Source organism: Carcharhinus amblyrhynchos, chromosome 13 (genome assembly GCF_965287045.1).
Source record: "Carcharhinus amblyrhynchos chromosome 13, sCarAmb.v2.hapA, whole genome shotgun sequence".
Classification (NCBI taxonomy): Eukaryota; Metazoa; Chordata; class Chondrichthyes; order Carcharhiniformes; family Carcharhinidae; genus Carcharhinus; species Carcharhinus amblyrhynchos.
Window position 1 is genome coordinate 55,925,057 of NC_137336.1, and position 16,475 is coordinate 55,941,531.

Here is a 16,475-nt window from a genome sequence, read left to right on the forward strand (position 1 = left end):
GGTGTTCTTCAGAAGAGATATTAAAACTGCTTATTGTGATATGGACATTGGGCTAGGGGTAGAAGAAAATCAGAACACCCTTTCTTGACTGAACAATGCGTGGCAAGGTGATTGATTGATTGATTGTGATGTTATCAACGCAAGGTTATGGAATGATAATTACCTATTTGATTTATCACTGTCACATGTATTAGTATACAGTGAAAAGTATTGTTTCTTGCATGCTATACAGATAAAACATACCGTTCATAGGGAAGGAAACAAGAGAAAGCAGAATGTAGTGTTACAGTCATAGCTAGGGTGTGGAGGAAGATCAAGTTAATGCAACGTATTCAAAAGTCTGATAGCAGCAGGGAAGAAGCTGTTCTTGAGTCAGTTGGTACGTGATCTCAGACTTTTTTATCTTTTTCCCAACGGAAGAAGGTGGAAGAGAGTTTGTCCGGGGTACATGGGGTCCTTAGCCGAAGCAGAGAGAAGTGTAGGGGGATAGAGTCAATGGGTGGGAGGTTGGTTTGCATGATAGACTGGGCTACATTCACAACCTTTTGTAGTTTATTGTGGTCTTAGAGCAGGAGCCATACCAAGCTGTGATACAACCAGAAAGAATGCTTTCTATGTTGCATCTGTAAAAGTTGGTGAGAATCAGAGCTGAGGGGGCAAATTTCCTTAGTCTTCTGAGAAAGTAGAACTGTTGGTCGGCTTTCCTAACCATAACATCGGCACGGGGGTTTCCGGGGGGCGGGGGGGGGGGGGGGGGAAGCAGGGGGATGTGGTGCCAGGACAGGTTGTTAGTGATCTGTACATCTACAAACTTGAAGCTTTCAACCATTTCTACGTTATCTCTATTGATGTAGACAGGGCATGTTCTCCTTTATGCTTCCTAAAGTCGATGATAATTTTCTTTGTTTTGTTGATATTGAGGGAGAAATTATTATCATCACACTAATTTCACCAGATTCTCTATCTCATTCCTAGACTCTGTCTAGGAATGGAACGGCGATTATTATGGGGGATTTCAATCTACATATTGATTGGTCGACCCATGTTGGACGCGGTGGGCTTGAGGAAGAGTTCTTGGAGTGCTGCCGGGATAGTTTCCTTGAACAGTGTGTGTTGGAGCCGACGAGAGAGCGAGCTATCTTGGATCTGGTGTTATGTAATGAGGCAGGTGGAATTAGGGACCTTGTGGTGAAGGATCCTCTTGGGAAGAGTGATCATTGTATGGTGGAGTTTCTGGTGCAGATGGAGGAGGAGAAAGTGGGTTCCCGGACATGTGTCCTTTGTTCGAACAGAGGGGAGTACGATAGGATGAGAGAGGAATTGGCGAATGTTGATTGAGGGAGCACATTGGAAGGTAGGTCTGCTGAGGAGCAGTGGAGGATCTTTAAGGAGATCTTTCTTGGTGCTCAGCAGAAATTTATTCCGATGGTTAAAAAGGATCGTAGGAGGAGAGATAATCAGCCGTGGATAATGTAGGAGGTAAAGGAAAGTGTTAAATTAAAAGCGGATGCATTTAGAGTAGCTAAGAGTAGTGGGCAAGAAGAGGATTGGGAGAGGTTTAAATATCAACAAAGAATGACAAAGAAGTTGATAAAGAAGGGTAGGATAAACTATGAAGCTGGGCTAGCGCTTAATATAAAAAAGCATAGTAAGAGTTTTTATAAATATAAAAAAAGGAAGAGGCTGGCTAGGGTGAACGTTGGACCCTTAGAGGATGAGAGGGGGGACTTAGTGGTAGGGGATGGGGAAATGGCTGAGGCCTTGAATAACTTTTTTGTTTCGGTCTTCACGGAGGAGGACGTGAATAATTTGCCGGGTGTTAGCGATGGAAAGATGGTAGGAGTGGAGGGCCTGAATGACATTATTGTTACTAGAGAGGCAGTGCTTGAAAGACTGGAGGGACTGATTGTGGAAAAGTCCCTAGGACCGGATGGAATGCATCCAAGGGTTCTGAAAGAAATGGCAGAGGTGATAGTGGATGCCTTGGTGATTATTTTCCAAACGTCGCTGGATTCCAGGGAAGTGCCGGAAGATTGGAAAACAGCTAATGTTACGCCATTGTTTAAGAAGGGTGGCAGGCAAAAGGCAGGGAATTATAGGCTGGTTAGTTTAACGTCTGTTGTAGGTAAAATGTTAGAATCCGTCATCAAGGAGAAAATAGCGAGGCATCTTGAGGAGAATTGTTTGATAGAGCAGACACAGCACGGTTTTGTTAAGGGGAAGTCGTGTCTGATGAATTTATTGGAGTTCTAAGAGGATGTGTCTAGGGCGGTGGATAGAGGAGAGCCGGTGGATGTGGTGTTTCTTGATTTTCAGAAGGCGTTTGACAAGGTGCCTCACAAGAGGTTATTACAGAAGGTCAGGGGGCATGGAGTTGGGGGTAGGGTGTTAGCGTGGATAGGGGATTGGCTGTCAAATAGGAGGCAGAGAGTGGGGGTCAATGGGTGCTATTCGGATTGGCGGTTGGTGACTAGTGGAGTGCCCCAGGGGTTTGTGCTGGGGCCTCAGCTATTTACCATTTATATAGATGATCTGGAGGAGGGAACCGAGTGTATGGTGTCGAAATTTGCTGATGACACCAAGATTGGTGGAACGGCAAATTGTGTGGAGGGTGTGGAAAGTCTGCAGAAGGATCTAGATAGGCTGGGCGAATGGGCCAGGAACTGGCAAATGGAATTTAATGTTGGCAAGTGTGAAGTTGTCCACTTTGGTAGGAATAATGGTAGGAAGGACTATTACTTACATGGCAAAAAACTGCAGCATGCGACGGTGCAGAGGGACCTCGGGGTCCTTGTGCATGAGTCGCAAAAACCCAGCCTGCAGCTGCAGCAGGTGGTCAGGAAGGCGAATGGGATGCTGGCCTTCATAGCGAGGGGGATTGAATATAAAAGTAGGGAGGTCTTGCTGCGGCTATATAGGGCATTGGTGGGGCCGCAGCTGGAGTACTGTGTGCAGTTTTGGTCGCCGCACTTACACAAGGATATTTTGGCCTTGGAGGGAATGCAGAGGAGGTTTACTAGGCTGATACCGGAGTTGAGGGGGTTGAGCTATGAGGAGAGGCTGAATAAACTAGGCTTGTACTCGTTAGAGTTTAGAAGAATGAGGGGAGATCATCATATAAGATGATGAATGGGATGGATAGGATAGAGGTTGAGAGGCTGTTCCCGCACAGAAAGGACAGTAGGACTAGAGGGCACAGCCTCAAGATAAAGGGGGGGCGGTTTAGAACGGAGTTGAGGAGGAACTTCTTCACTCAAAGGGTGGTGAATCTCTGGAATTCTCTGCCGGTTGAAGTGGTGGAGGCTGCCTCGCTAAACATATTTAAGACGCGGGTTGATAGGTTTTTGATAGGTGAGGGGATTAAGGGTTATGGGGAGAGGGCGGGAAGGTGGAACTGAGACACGACAGATCAGCCATGATCTTATTGAATGGCGGGGCAGGCTCAAAGGGCTAGATGGCCTACTCCTGCTCCTATTTCTTATGTTCTTATTTCTTATGTTCTTATGTCTCGTTATTGACCAGAAGTAAGGTGAGGAGCTGGTAAAATTGTAAGATGTTGAGTTGAGTTGGCTCTGTGATGCAGTCCCACCCACCATCAGGGAATTTTACTGGAGATATTGTGGCAACAAGTTAAAAGTTGACTACAAGTCAATGAAGTTATGTGCACATGACTACCTAAAAGTTATATAAACTGATACCGCTGGTATATTTTCCATCGGCTCTGGATATCATAGCTCACACCACACCTGACGTGTTGACCAAGTTACAACATAAATTGAAGCTATATTCCTCGATGTTGTGGAGCTTATTAAGCTGCTGTTACGGTTACTGTTTACGGATAAAATTTGGTTACAGTGAAATGAGGAGGGTCTTTTTAGTAGTTTCTATATTGATCGACCAAAGGCAGACCAAACTGCATATTCATCTCTTATGAGCGATGTATGTAATATGTCCTGTTTGTTTGGTACCTTGCTACCCTTGTTTTAATGTTCCTGTGTCGGCAAGTATAAGGGATGTGGAAATGTGGTGTTGGACTGGGGTGGGCACGGCAAGAAGTCTCAGAACACCAGGGTAAAGTCCAACAGGTGTTTTTGGTATCACGAGCTTTCAGAGCACTATTCCTTCATCAGGTGATTGAAGAGTTGGGTTCAGAAACATGGAATATATAGACAAAGACTCAACTGCAAGATAATGGTTGGAATGCAAGTCTTTACAGGTAATCAAATCTTTACAGGTACAGACAGTGCGAGTGGAGAGAGGGATAATCACAGGTTAAAGCGGTGTGAATTGTCTCAAGCCAAGACAGTTAGTAAGATTTTGCAAGCCCAGGCCAAAGGGTGGGGGTTACACGTAGGGGCCGATTTTACCATCAAGTTGCGCCCATTTTCGAGTATGCAATTAAATTGACTTAGTGGCTACATGCCCCAGCACTTCCCCCTTTTCCACCATCCAGAATCAGTGCAAAACAGACCTGCTCCATAAAAGTCCATACAGATTCAGGCGCTGCAGTTAGTGAGGAGGTGACTGCCGAGTGTTGGATGACTTTCTGATTGAGATCGGTGGAGTGGGGGAGGTGAGTCCAACAGCTCTCTGCTTGAGATTGATGAGGGGGAGAAAGGGGGAAGGCGGGGTTCGCAGCCACTCTTCCTGAAATCAGTGAGGGAAAGGGGAGGTCCGCTGCCACTCTGCCTGAGATTGGTGCAGGGCAGGGTGGGGGGCAGGGGTCCACTGCCACTCTGCCTGAGATCAGTGAGGGGAAAGGGGAGGTCCGCTGCCACTGTACCTGAGATTGGTGTGGGGGGAAAGGGGTCCACTGCCACTCTGCCTGAGATTGATGTGGGGGAAGAGGAGGTCCACTGCCACTCTGCTTGAGATTGGTGAGGGAGGCAAGGGGGAAAGGTGCCCGCTATTGGTCTGGGTGCAGATGGGGTGCAGGGATAAGGGGGTCAGTAATGTTGTGTGGGTGGAGCAATGTCTGTGGGGGTCGGGGGAAGCATTAACCGGCCCAGAAGCGATGGTGCATGTGCAGTTGGAGATGCCAATCAAAGCTACAGGATTTCGGGCATGTTCAGCCCAGCCCACAGGTCTGTGCAGCACAGTTCAGAATCACTGATTTTTTTTTCAGGAAGAGTGCATATGGAGGAGCCTGAGAACAGGCCTAGAAGTCGGATCTGAAACACTCCCAGTTTCAAGTCCGCCCAGCACTTAGAACCAAAATGGTAAAGTAGGGCCCGTAGTGTGCATAAACCCAAGATCCCAATTGAGGCCGTCCTACAAGAGGAAGGCTGAAGGCTTCTGTCATAACTACCTTAAACTAATTGTGTTAAAGTTCACATACAACCTAAATAGTTTTCCTCCCAAATTTGTTAGAGGAATGAAGTATATGTCCTTCGTTTACTGGAATCTCATTGTGCTACACCTGTGTTCCCAGTGTGGGAGATTGCATGGGTGTGAATCTGGTTCTGAGTCAGAGGAGGTATCCTATTTTATACAGCAGACTCTCTGGGGTGCTTCTGCACTTAACAATTTTGTTTTGTCTTCATGCTGAACATGCTGCCAACACCGTGTGTGCTATTATAAAAGCAATTCAAGAGATGCGCCTGGGAGGTGGACATATGTAATTTTGGCATGAAAAATCAAAGCCAAAAACTGGCTGTCTCTTTCAGTTCCTGGTTTAGGATGTGTGTAGGAATGAATATGCTGATCCATAAAGTCATGTTTGATTAAAAATGTCTCATCCATAACTGTGGTTTCATTTAAATCAGATTGTGGGATTTATTCCATTTCCACATGTGATTGTCTTCTCCCATGGTTAGTGTCTGGTTTTGGAATGCCTAACTTACTTCTGACTATGATCACTTCCAATGCTATGAACTAACTATTAAATGTTGGGTGGAATTGGCTGCTTTGTTTAGAGTGGCGAAAGGCGAAAAGACTGGCATCTTCCTAAAACGATAAGAAGTCTCATAACACCAGGTTGAAGTCTGACAGGTTTATTTGGTAGCAAAATCCACTAGCTTGAGGAGCACTGCACTTTCGTCAGGCACTTACCTGACAAAGGAGCAGCACTCCAAAAGCTAGTGGATTTTGCTACCAAATAAACCTGTTGGACTTTAACCTGGTGTTGTGCGATTTCTTATTGTGTTTGCCCCAGTCCAACACCGGCATCTCCACATCTTCCTAAAAACCACCTTATTAAAAAAGGAACCCATTGTGCAAGATTTATTGAAAGTTGTATGATATGTAGGAGGTGACAGTTTGACATCTGATTTTGTTGAGCACATTTCATCAAATGGTTTAAGACCTCAGCTAAGGATATTCAAGTGATGTGATTATGCATGTACCTTGTTTTAGAGAGCTGTTGCATTATTTTTCTTAAGCATGATATTGCAGCTACTAGCTGGTGACAGATCTTCCAACGCTAACCTGACTCGAGTTCTTCTTAGTTGCATATCCCAATGATACCTCTGCTTTCAGAGAAAATCTGCCAGTACCAGGGAGGAGGAGATAATGATAATGGAATGGGACCCAGTCTGCAACAGCTGAAATATGTGGAGTTAGTTGTAAAGGCATTGGAGGTGACCTTAAAATGCCCACAGTATGGTTTGATTTCCTCTGACAAAGTCCTAAATTTACAGTTCAGACATAGGAGGGGTTGGGAAAGGATGTGCCCATCTCTGATCACATAACCAGTCCCTTGTTTCTGACCTTCCCTCCCATCAATGTTGTAGAGGTAGAAAGGGAAGGAAATTAGTGGCAGCGAGACGGGAGGAAAATACCAATGATCACCATTAGAAGTGGGGAATCACAGTAAGCTTCCCTACTCAATTCCTTTGAAAGATATGTTTAGATGAAAGTCCAGCCCAAGTCTTTATTCATCTTATTAAGAAAAGATATATTATAAACTTTAATAAGGTACCCAAAATTGCATATGTCTGGTTTCAAATTTGGAAAAAAGATGGCTAACTGGAATCTTATCTTGAAATTGTTGATTACAAGTCAAAACAAGCTATCAACGATGTCATATTTGTTGTCTTTTTGCAATTATAATACCCTGTCTCCAAAATACGTGGATAAATGGGACAGTTTAAGAAAGTGTGGCAAGCATGGTTACAATAGGACTTAGGATGATCTGCTGCACACTGAGCTGAGCTTGAAGCAAAGATGAGTGAGAACATGATCCCTTCCTTTATAATTCTCAGAGGGATGCAAAATGTAGATGCATACAAGTTATTAACTGTGACTTTGAATGGAAAATTTGATACAAATACAAAATTGGCAAGCTTCAAACAAAAATAAAAGAAGCTCCATTTCCTTCCATTGGAGCAATTGACATGCAAAATGACTTGCAAAAGTATCTTGCTATGTTTATTGATTAAATATTTAAAATAGGATGATCTGCTAGTTGATTTACGATTAAAATTGAAGGTGATCGGGGTTAATATAGATTGAAATAGAGGACTACAAACGTTCCTGGGCACCTGCCATCATGGAAACATCATATCGTAGAAAGCAATCAGTCAAAAATAAGTAATGAAGGATATAAGGTTAGATAAATACTCTGGAGGTTTGATTTGATTATCTTTGAAAAGAGAGGTCAGGGTGAGACTTGTAGAAATCACTTCAGGAGACTAAGTTTTAAGCTTTCACATCTATGCTAACAACACCCAACGATACCTATCTACCTGACTTTTGACCTCCTCGACATTTACTGCATATCACTTGCTCTTGGGAGCAGTCGTTTTTTTTCTGCATTGACGAAACCAAAGCTTTTCTCCTTCAAATCCACCTAAAAACCTTTCCAATAATTCTTAAATTCACTACACCAATTTTACTCCATTTTCTGGTTATTTTCACCTTTTCATTTTTTATTATTCATTCATGGGATACGGCCATTGCTGCCTGGGCCTGCATTTTATTGCCCATCCCCAGTTAAATTTCAACTGAGGGCATCTAATAGTCAACCAGATTGGGTCACATATGGGCCACGTTAAGAATAGCACTCTTTAGGGTATTAGTGAACTGGGAGGGTTTTTGTAACAATGTCATTAGACTTTTAATTCGAATTTCACCACTTCAAATTTGTGGTGAAATCTGAACCCGGATCCCCAGAGCATTGCACTGGGTCTCTGGATTACTAGTCCAGTGACAATACCACAACGTCACTGCCTCTAGTTTTCTCAATTGCTTTGAAAAGTTTTACTACACTTTTATTTTATTAAGTCTGCCAAATAAATACATGTTCCTGTTGAGTCACTGCTGGGGCTTAGTACCCCATGGTCTGGAAGTAATAGATCAATAGCAATTTATTTTGGTACGTGCTTTCTTATATTTGGATTTATCTAAATAAACATTATAGTTTGCTGTGGTGTAGAAGTATAATATTTCTACTGTAATGATACAGTTTGCTTTTAGTCAATTTCCATGTCCTTACCTTTGAAATAAACTAGATTATAATGTTGTAGTCTGTTTGAGATCTAAGGGACCTTGGACCATAGTATATTAATGAGCATGCAAAGCAGATGGAGAGTTAGTGTACCAGAGAAATTAATCCATTTAATTTCAGCCAAATATTATAATTTTTTGATTCCAATGGCCTAGATGTGTTGTGGTGGCAAAGCTGATTAACCAGTTTGAATTCCTTTTCTCCACAGGGCCCTGTACACTTACGAAGATAACACTGACAATCTGAAATTAGCCGATTCAGGAGGTATGTGACTAATGCAGGCTAGATTTATGCCTCTGGTTAACATTAGGCCTTTTCTACTGGATTTGATCCAGATTCACCATAATTTGAAAGTAAGGGATGCAGTATCCTCTGCAGTAACTCTTTAATTACAGCCTTATAAAGAAATGTATGTCTGGTTAATGTACAGCACATTCAAGGTTCTGCACTCCATAGGATTTGGTATTGATCTGCAGAAGTCATGGTCAGTTCAATGACAACCTCTAATTAACCTATGACTTGAATTTAAAATTGCAGGATATAGATTCAAGTGTATGTCTGGATTGGCAGACTTCTAATTCTATAACCTTTCAACATTCTCGCATATCTAAATCTGTTAAGATGTGTCACCTTGCCTGCCTGCCAGGCTAGAGAAAAAGTTCAATGTTTTGCAATGCCATTAGAAGTGCTTAGAAGTTGTAGACCTGAATTTTCAGTCAGGAGCACAGAGTCCCTGGGGTAGCTTTCGAAATAGTCCCACGAGCTTTTCCTCAAAGGTTTAAAGCCCTCAAGTTATGTTTTGGACATTCCACTAATGAAAATTAGATCAGTTGAAAGCAGCTGTATTTTTCAATGTGCAACTGCTTCCATTAACCACAGATGTGCAAACTAAAACCCACCCTTTCCCCCTCTCCATGACCAGCCTCCACCTCCCAATAATAACAGGTGCCAGGCTGGGGGAGTGGGACTTCCAGAATTCGGAGCTGGTGCTATTTTGTGTGAGCTGGAGACCCTCCGTGTCCCTGTGAAAATTCGGGCCTTTCTTTCTTTCTGTTAAGGTGGAGCAAGGTTGTACAAGGCTTCTGCTGTTCAAGCATCGGAGATGGGGATGTGAAAACTCCTACTTATTTCACAGAATTTTCTAAATATAGTGCAGTTTGCCAGGACAGATAGTGATAATAAGGCTATATTCTGAATCAATATAATTGCCAAGATTGGTAGATGAATGGAATGGGAGATTCAATCAGTTTGCCATAACTATATAAGGTTGGGAAATTATGTTGTTTGCCCAGTTTCTTTTTTAATTTTAGACATCTCATCATACTGATTTCTATCCTGACCATTGGTGGGTGTTATTTGTTTTTCTTTATTGTTTGACTTTCTTCCAAGTCCTGCTAAGAGCAGGAGAAACTTTTAGCTATGAAGTCCACTGCCTGATGATGATTAAAGCAAAAACCATGTTGGCATTTAAGAATAGGTTGATCGCTCATTGAATAAAATGGAATTACAGGGAAGGAGGAGTTGGGAAACATGCGGGAATAAGACGGCTGCTCAATGGGGAATCAAAACTCGACAGGTTAGGCCGAACAACTGGCTTCTGTGTTACAATTTTTAAGTAATTCTAAATTATGACACCCAGAAATTGGAACTATGCATAAAAGGATTGACTCTCCTACACTGAGTTGAATTGTCTTGCAAGCTAGTTATAGACCTTATCACTTAACATACTTTACAGTGCCATTTCTGGTTTTATAGCATCATATTGAAAAAAAACACATACACAAAGCAAGAAGCTCTTAGCATGGAGGAATCCCACAAATATATTAGGAGAGATGAAATCCTGAGGTGTGTGGCTACTTTCTCACATTTAGTAACTGAAATCCAGTAGCAGGCTCGTGCCATCCATTCTGTTTCACAGAGAATTGGGAGAGAGGAATGTTGATGGTGTTGGTATGAGTAGTGCATACGAACAGCCAAACAGGAGAAAGAGGCACGTAACTGAAAAAAAAACTAGAAAAGTGAAAGAAAGAATGGGCCAGCAGGTCAGAGGGGGAAAATGTTCATACTTAAAGCAAGAACAGAAGGACATGGTTATAAAAAAGATGGAGAGGGAAATTGCAAAGAATAAATTCAAGAAAGAAAATAAAGGTACAGAGAGGTGCATAGTAAAGCTAATAGTTTTACATTTTATGGCATGATGATGTTGCATTTGGAATTATTTTTGTGCGTTGCTGCTGACAGCCCACATATTTGGGCTCAATTCATAAGGACGCCCACTTTGATGCATTTTCAGTGATTTAATCAAAGAATTACAAGTAAATTAAGTGGCACATTTTAAAACTAAGAAATAAAAGTAAATCTAAATCAAGTGATAAAAGTAGCTCCCCATTTAATTTATATGGTTATGGCACATTCCTAAGACATGTGTGAAAACTGGAGTCTTCTTTGCCTGTCTTTTGGTGAGCTTGGTACTGCAATCCTCCAGCACTCTGTCAATTTCTTTGACAGTTAGGAACATTGCACCATTGGGAGGGGAGGATGATGCCTGAGTACACCAGGTAAAGACAGCTTCAGATCGCTCGGGCGCCATTGGGCAGGGCTCCCCGACCTGGTAGTGAATTGGGAGACCTCCCTGCCCACACAGACATCAGTCCTCCACCAACTGCTCCCCTACCCCATCATTAGTGGCATTGGCACCACCAACCCCCTTCCCTCACCAACATAGGCCACCGGCATTGGGACATCAGAACCCTACTGATGAGTCCCCGGAGGACCCATGACAAGCCACCCCCTACTCCTGTCACAACCCCCTTCTGTAACCCACCCCATGACCCCCACCCCCTTGCAGAGCTCCCCCTTGTGTAGTAGGTACCACTCCTGCATAAGCCCCCATCATTATGCATAGATCCCTGTCATATCCTCACCCGACGAAGGCCTCACTCCTACTTGGGCCCCACCTCCTTGGCACTGCCCCAGCGCACTTAAGGTGATCAACTGGGCACTGCCAAGATGGCAGTTAGGCAGTGCCTGGCTTGCACTGCCCTATGGGAATTGCCTCGCCATGCCCCTGACTGCATAGGGACTTCAGTGGCCTCTGATTGCTCCCGGTGTAGCCATGGCACTTGGACCCTGCTACTGCAGAGCAGTGATGATTCTCACCAGCATGATGTCTCGCAGCCATCCATGAGGGTGGAAGCAAGCCTGCTGAACTTGGTAAGTAGATTTAAATATAGTCAATTCTATGTAAATCAGCTCCGTGTCCCTTCTGGAAGAAAAGCCATTCTCGCCAGTAAAATGGAGCTGGGAAGATAGTGATTTTTGGCCTTTCATTGTCTTCACAGCTTGTCATGCTGATCGACTGGTACAGCAAAGAACTAAGAATAGTACTGCACAGGAACAGGCCCTTTGGTCCACCAAGTCTGTGCTGACACGGATACCTCTCTAATCTAATATTTTCTTGCCTCTATGGGTCCATATCTCTCTATTCCCTGCCTATTCATTTATCTATTCAGATGCTTCTTGAATGTTGTTATCGAATCTGTTTCCACCACCTCCTCTGGCAACACGTTCCAGGCATTTACCACCCTATGTGTGATAAACTTGCCCCTTAAATCTCTCTTAAACTTTCCCCCTCTCATTTTCAATCTATATTCCCAGGTAATCGACCCTTTGACTCTGGGAAAAAATCTGTGACTATTTGCTCTATATCCAAGCCTGCCTTAATCTTGTAAACCTCTATCAAGCACACACACACACACACACACACACATATCACCACCCCCCACCCTTCCCCACCTCACTGTCCGACACTCCAATGAAAACAATCCAAGTTTGTTTAACCTTTCTTCATAGTCCATATCGTCCAAGCCAGGCAACATCCTCGTAGATCTCTTCAACCCTTTCCAATGCATTAACATCCTTCTGATAGCGTGGTGACAGAATTGTACACAATACTCCAAATGCGGCCTAACCAAAGTCTTACACAGCTGTAACATGATTTTCCAATTCCTATACTCAGTGCCCCGACTGATGAAGACCAGCATGCCATACACTTTCTTGCCCACCTTGTCCACCTGAGTTGCCACCTTCAGGGAACTGTGAATCTGCATACCCTAGATCCCTCTGTATGCTAATATTTCTAAGGGCTCTACCATTTACTGTATACTATAAACTTTTCTTTTGCAGTAGACCTTCCAAATTGCATCACTTCACATTTGTCTGGGTTAAATTCCATCTGCCATCTTTCAGCCCAGGCCTCCTTTATATCCTGCTGTATCCTCTGACAATCCTCTTCACTATCTATTACTCCCCCAATTTTTGTATCATCTGCAAACTAATCAGAGCACCTATATTTGCCTCCAAATCATTTATATATATTACAAACAATAGAGGCCCTAGCGCTGATCCTTGTGGAGCACCACTTGTCACAGACCTCCAGTTAGATAAGTACCCTTCCACTGCTACTCTCTGATTTCTATGCCCAAGCCAGTTTTGTATCCATCTTACCCACTCACCTTGGATCCCAAATGACTTCACCTTCTCTATCAGCCTGTCATGAGAAACCTTATCAAAAGCTTTACTAAAGCCCGTGTATACAACATCCACTGCCCTGCCCTGGTCCATTTTTTTTTTGTCACTTCCTCAAAGAACTCAATCAAGTTTGTGAGACATGACCTCTCCTTCACAAAGCCATCCTACTGTCCAATCCTCTGGTACCTCGCCCATGGTTAAAAAGGATACAAAGATTTTGGTCAAGGCCTCAGCAATTTCTTCCCTTGCCTCGCTCAGTATTCTGGGACAGACCCGATCTGGCCCTGGGACTTGGCCACCTTAATGTTTTTCAAAACCTCCAATATAAACTCCCTTTTTATCTCAACATGTCCTAGAATGTCAACATCTTCCTTTCTACACTCACCATTCACCACATCCTTCTCCTTTGTGAATATTGATACAAAGTACTCATTAAAGGCCTCACCCACCTCATCTGGCTCTACACTCAAGTTTTCACCACTGTCCTTGAGTGAACCCACCATTTCCTTTGCTACCCTCTTCCTCCTTATATATGCATAAAAAGCTTTGGGATTCTCCTTAATCCTGCCTGCCAAGAACATTTCATGGCCCCTTTTATTCCTCCTACGTCCCTGTTTAAGCCTTTTCCTGCTATCTTTGTATTCCTCAAGAGCCTTATCTATTTCCAATTTCCTGAAATTTATGTATGCCGCCTCCTTTTTCACTAAGCTCACAATCTGTCTTGTCATCCAGGGTTCCCAAATCTTGCCATCTTTATCCTTCATTTTTACAGGGACATTCTTGTCCTGAATTGTTAACAACTGACTTTTAAAAGACTCCCACATATCGGATGCGGATTTACGCTCAAACAGCTGCCCCCAGTCTACATTCCCCAGCTGCTGTCTAATGCTACCTTCCCCCAGTTTAGTACTTTCACTCTGGGACTCCTTCCATCTTTTTCTACAAGTATCTTGAAACTTACAGAGCTGTGATCACTGTTCCCTCGTCGAACTGCTAAGATTGTGCCCAACAAAATTACTTCATGACCTATTGCTACTTCTTACCCATTACTTTTAATAGTTTGTAGCATTTGCCACACTCTGATAGGATGGTTATTTGCTGCTTTCAAAAGTGTCAGTGAACATGAGGGCTTATGGCTTATCCAGTTAGTGAATTATAATGACAGTGCTGCATTTCCAGATATTTGGAGATGAAAATTCAACTTTGCTAGTGCCACAAAACGTGAATTTGATGGAAAGGAAAGTTTAGTGGAATGTGTAGGGGGAGCCAATCCGCAACCACGTATTTTCGCCTTCACAGAGTTGAATTTTACAAACACATTTGCGTTTTTAGGAAGTAGAAATTTGCTTATCGGAATGGTCTTTGATGTGTGGCACAAGAAACTCATAACTGTTGTTTCTGAATACCCACTTCTGGTTTTCTAGGCTACTTTTCTGCTATCAGTAGTCTGGCACTAAGCTCTCACTAAAATATGATTGGCATTGTAACCTTACTCATAAAAATAAATGCATTATTGCAATATTGATTTTTACAAGTTTTGATTGTGTCGTATTTCTAATGCTGTTATTTAGATGCATTCAATAATATTGAGATATTGGACTATCAATTGATATTTTTGATGTTATAATTTGAATTCAACTAATTGAGTCCAACTAACTGTTAAATTCTAATACATTTATAATTCAAACCATTTCTTACAATCCCCAAAGAAACTGATAACTTTTCAAAAGAAAGTAATTCCACAACGCCAGCAGGAAAGAAATAAGATTTCACTTTTTGAAACCTTTATTATAACAAACAAACAAGCCAAAATCCACTTAATTCAGGCATTATTTATCAGGCAAATGATACTTCCAATAACAAGGTAAATTTCACTTTAAATAGCCAATACAACAAAAATACATGCACAAAATTACAAATACTCCCTCCTCAGAATATATGCTCCTTAGCTCAGCTACTAAGTCTCACAGCCCTCTATAATTCACAGCTGGAGATTTTGTTCCTTTACTGATACAGGAAGAGTCATAGTTTCTTCAGACAGCAGTCTTGCAATACCTGATTTCCACAGTCCCCCAAAAGGCATGTCCTCCCCAACTGTGATCCACTTTTTTGGTCTTCTTCATTAGCTGTGCTGTGACTTCCCCTCTCAGCTGCCTTACACCCACAGCTTCACATCCCCTGCCCTATTCTCTGAAAACTCTCCCAGCTTCTTCACCAGGACATCTGTGCTGTGTTCTGTAGCTGTGCCCTACTCCCAGCTGCAGAACACCAACAATAACTTGACATTCCGTTACCTGTCTGCTGCAGAACACCAACAGTAATTCGATGTTCAGTTACCTGTCTACTTAACTCTTGCTTCACCTAACTCTCATTTGCATAACAATCTAGATCACATGAGCACTTTTCAGAAGGACTTTCAATATTGTCAGGAACAACTTTTAACTTTGGGTTTAAAGGAGAGTTACAAAAAGGAAATTCAGAATTTTTTGCAAGGCACAAGATTCATTGTACACAGTAAAGATAAAAAACAGAATCTAGACGGATGTCTTTTTGATGGATGGGCTTAAATCAGTAGAGAGAAGGTATCAATGATTTTGGGTGTTGCATCAAAATGGTGGGTACCACATAACCATTAGATTCTGCAATAGCAACACAATTTTCAAATTGACATAACTTGCAATTACAGATAGACTACTTGGATGTAAAATTCATTTGCATCGCACCACTTCTGGTGGCACTCAACAGTCTTACCTTCAATGTTGTAGTGTGTGAAGCTACCGGAATGGTGCAAATAGATACATCCCTTGTGTGCACCCAAAGTTGCTGAAACTGTCTGATCATGACATCACTGGAAATCAACAAATTAATATAATTCCAGGATATGAAAATTGATCTACAAATGTACATGGAATGGATTTGTATTTGTTCCTGAAACAAAAAGCATTGGGGACGGTGATAGGGCTCCTTAAAAGGGCACTCAACAATTCGCAATTGAGGCACTTTGGATTTACTTGAGCAGAGGCCAAACTTGGTGGAAGGGCTATGGTGAGTTGCAATGCCATTTGCTCTGCAAGATGAACAGGAGTTGCAGAGGAGGTGACAGAGAGTGGAATAAGTACAATCTCAGACTGAACTAATTGAAAAGGGAGAATATGATCTGACATTTAAGTAATCTCATAACACCAGGTTAAAGTCCAGCAGGTTTATTTGGTAGCATGGGCTTTCGGAGCACTGCTTCTTCATCACTTACTGTGCTTATCTCAATCAACCAGCAACTCCACATCAGATCTAACGTTTATGGAAAGATGAGTTCAAAAGGTACAAAGATAGGGTAAAATATTACACCAGTGAAGATACTGGAATCCTAACATCAAAAATATAATTTAAAAAATATAGAAAATGAGAATACAATAAAGAACAGTAGCAGAGCTTAGAAGGAAATGTCATGTTTGGCCAAATCTATTGATGTCTTTGAAGAAAAAAACAGCAGGGGTGGACA

General features: G+C 42.4%; 1 protein-coding gene across 3 annotated transcripts in view; it reads left to right on the forward strand.

Moving 5' to 3' along the window:
* dbn1 (drebrin 1) overlaps positions 1-16,475 on the forward strand; it is a 218,756-nt gene that overhangs the window by 152,896 nt on the left and 49,385 nt on the right. For all 3 annotated transcript variants that reach the window (XM_080201122.1, XM_080201121.1, XM_080201123.1), the window contains exon 2: positions 8,655-8,710. In XM_080201122.1, the coding sequence (XP_080057248.1) occupies positions 8,655-8,710 (56 nt within the window). The remainder of the gene's footprint in view (positions 1-8,654; positions 8,711-16,475) is intronic.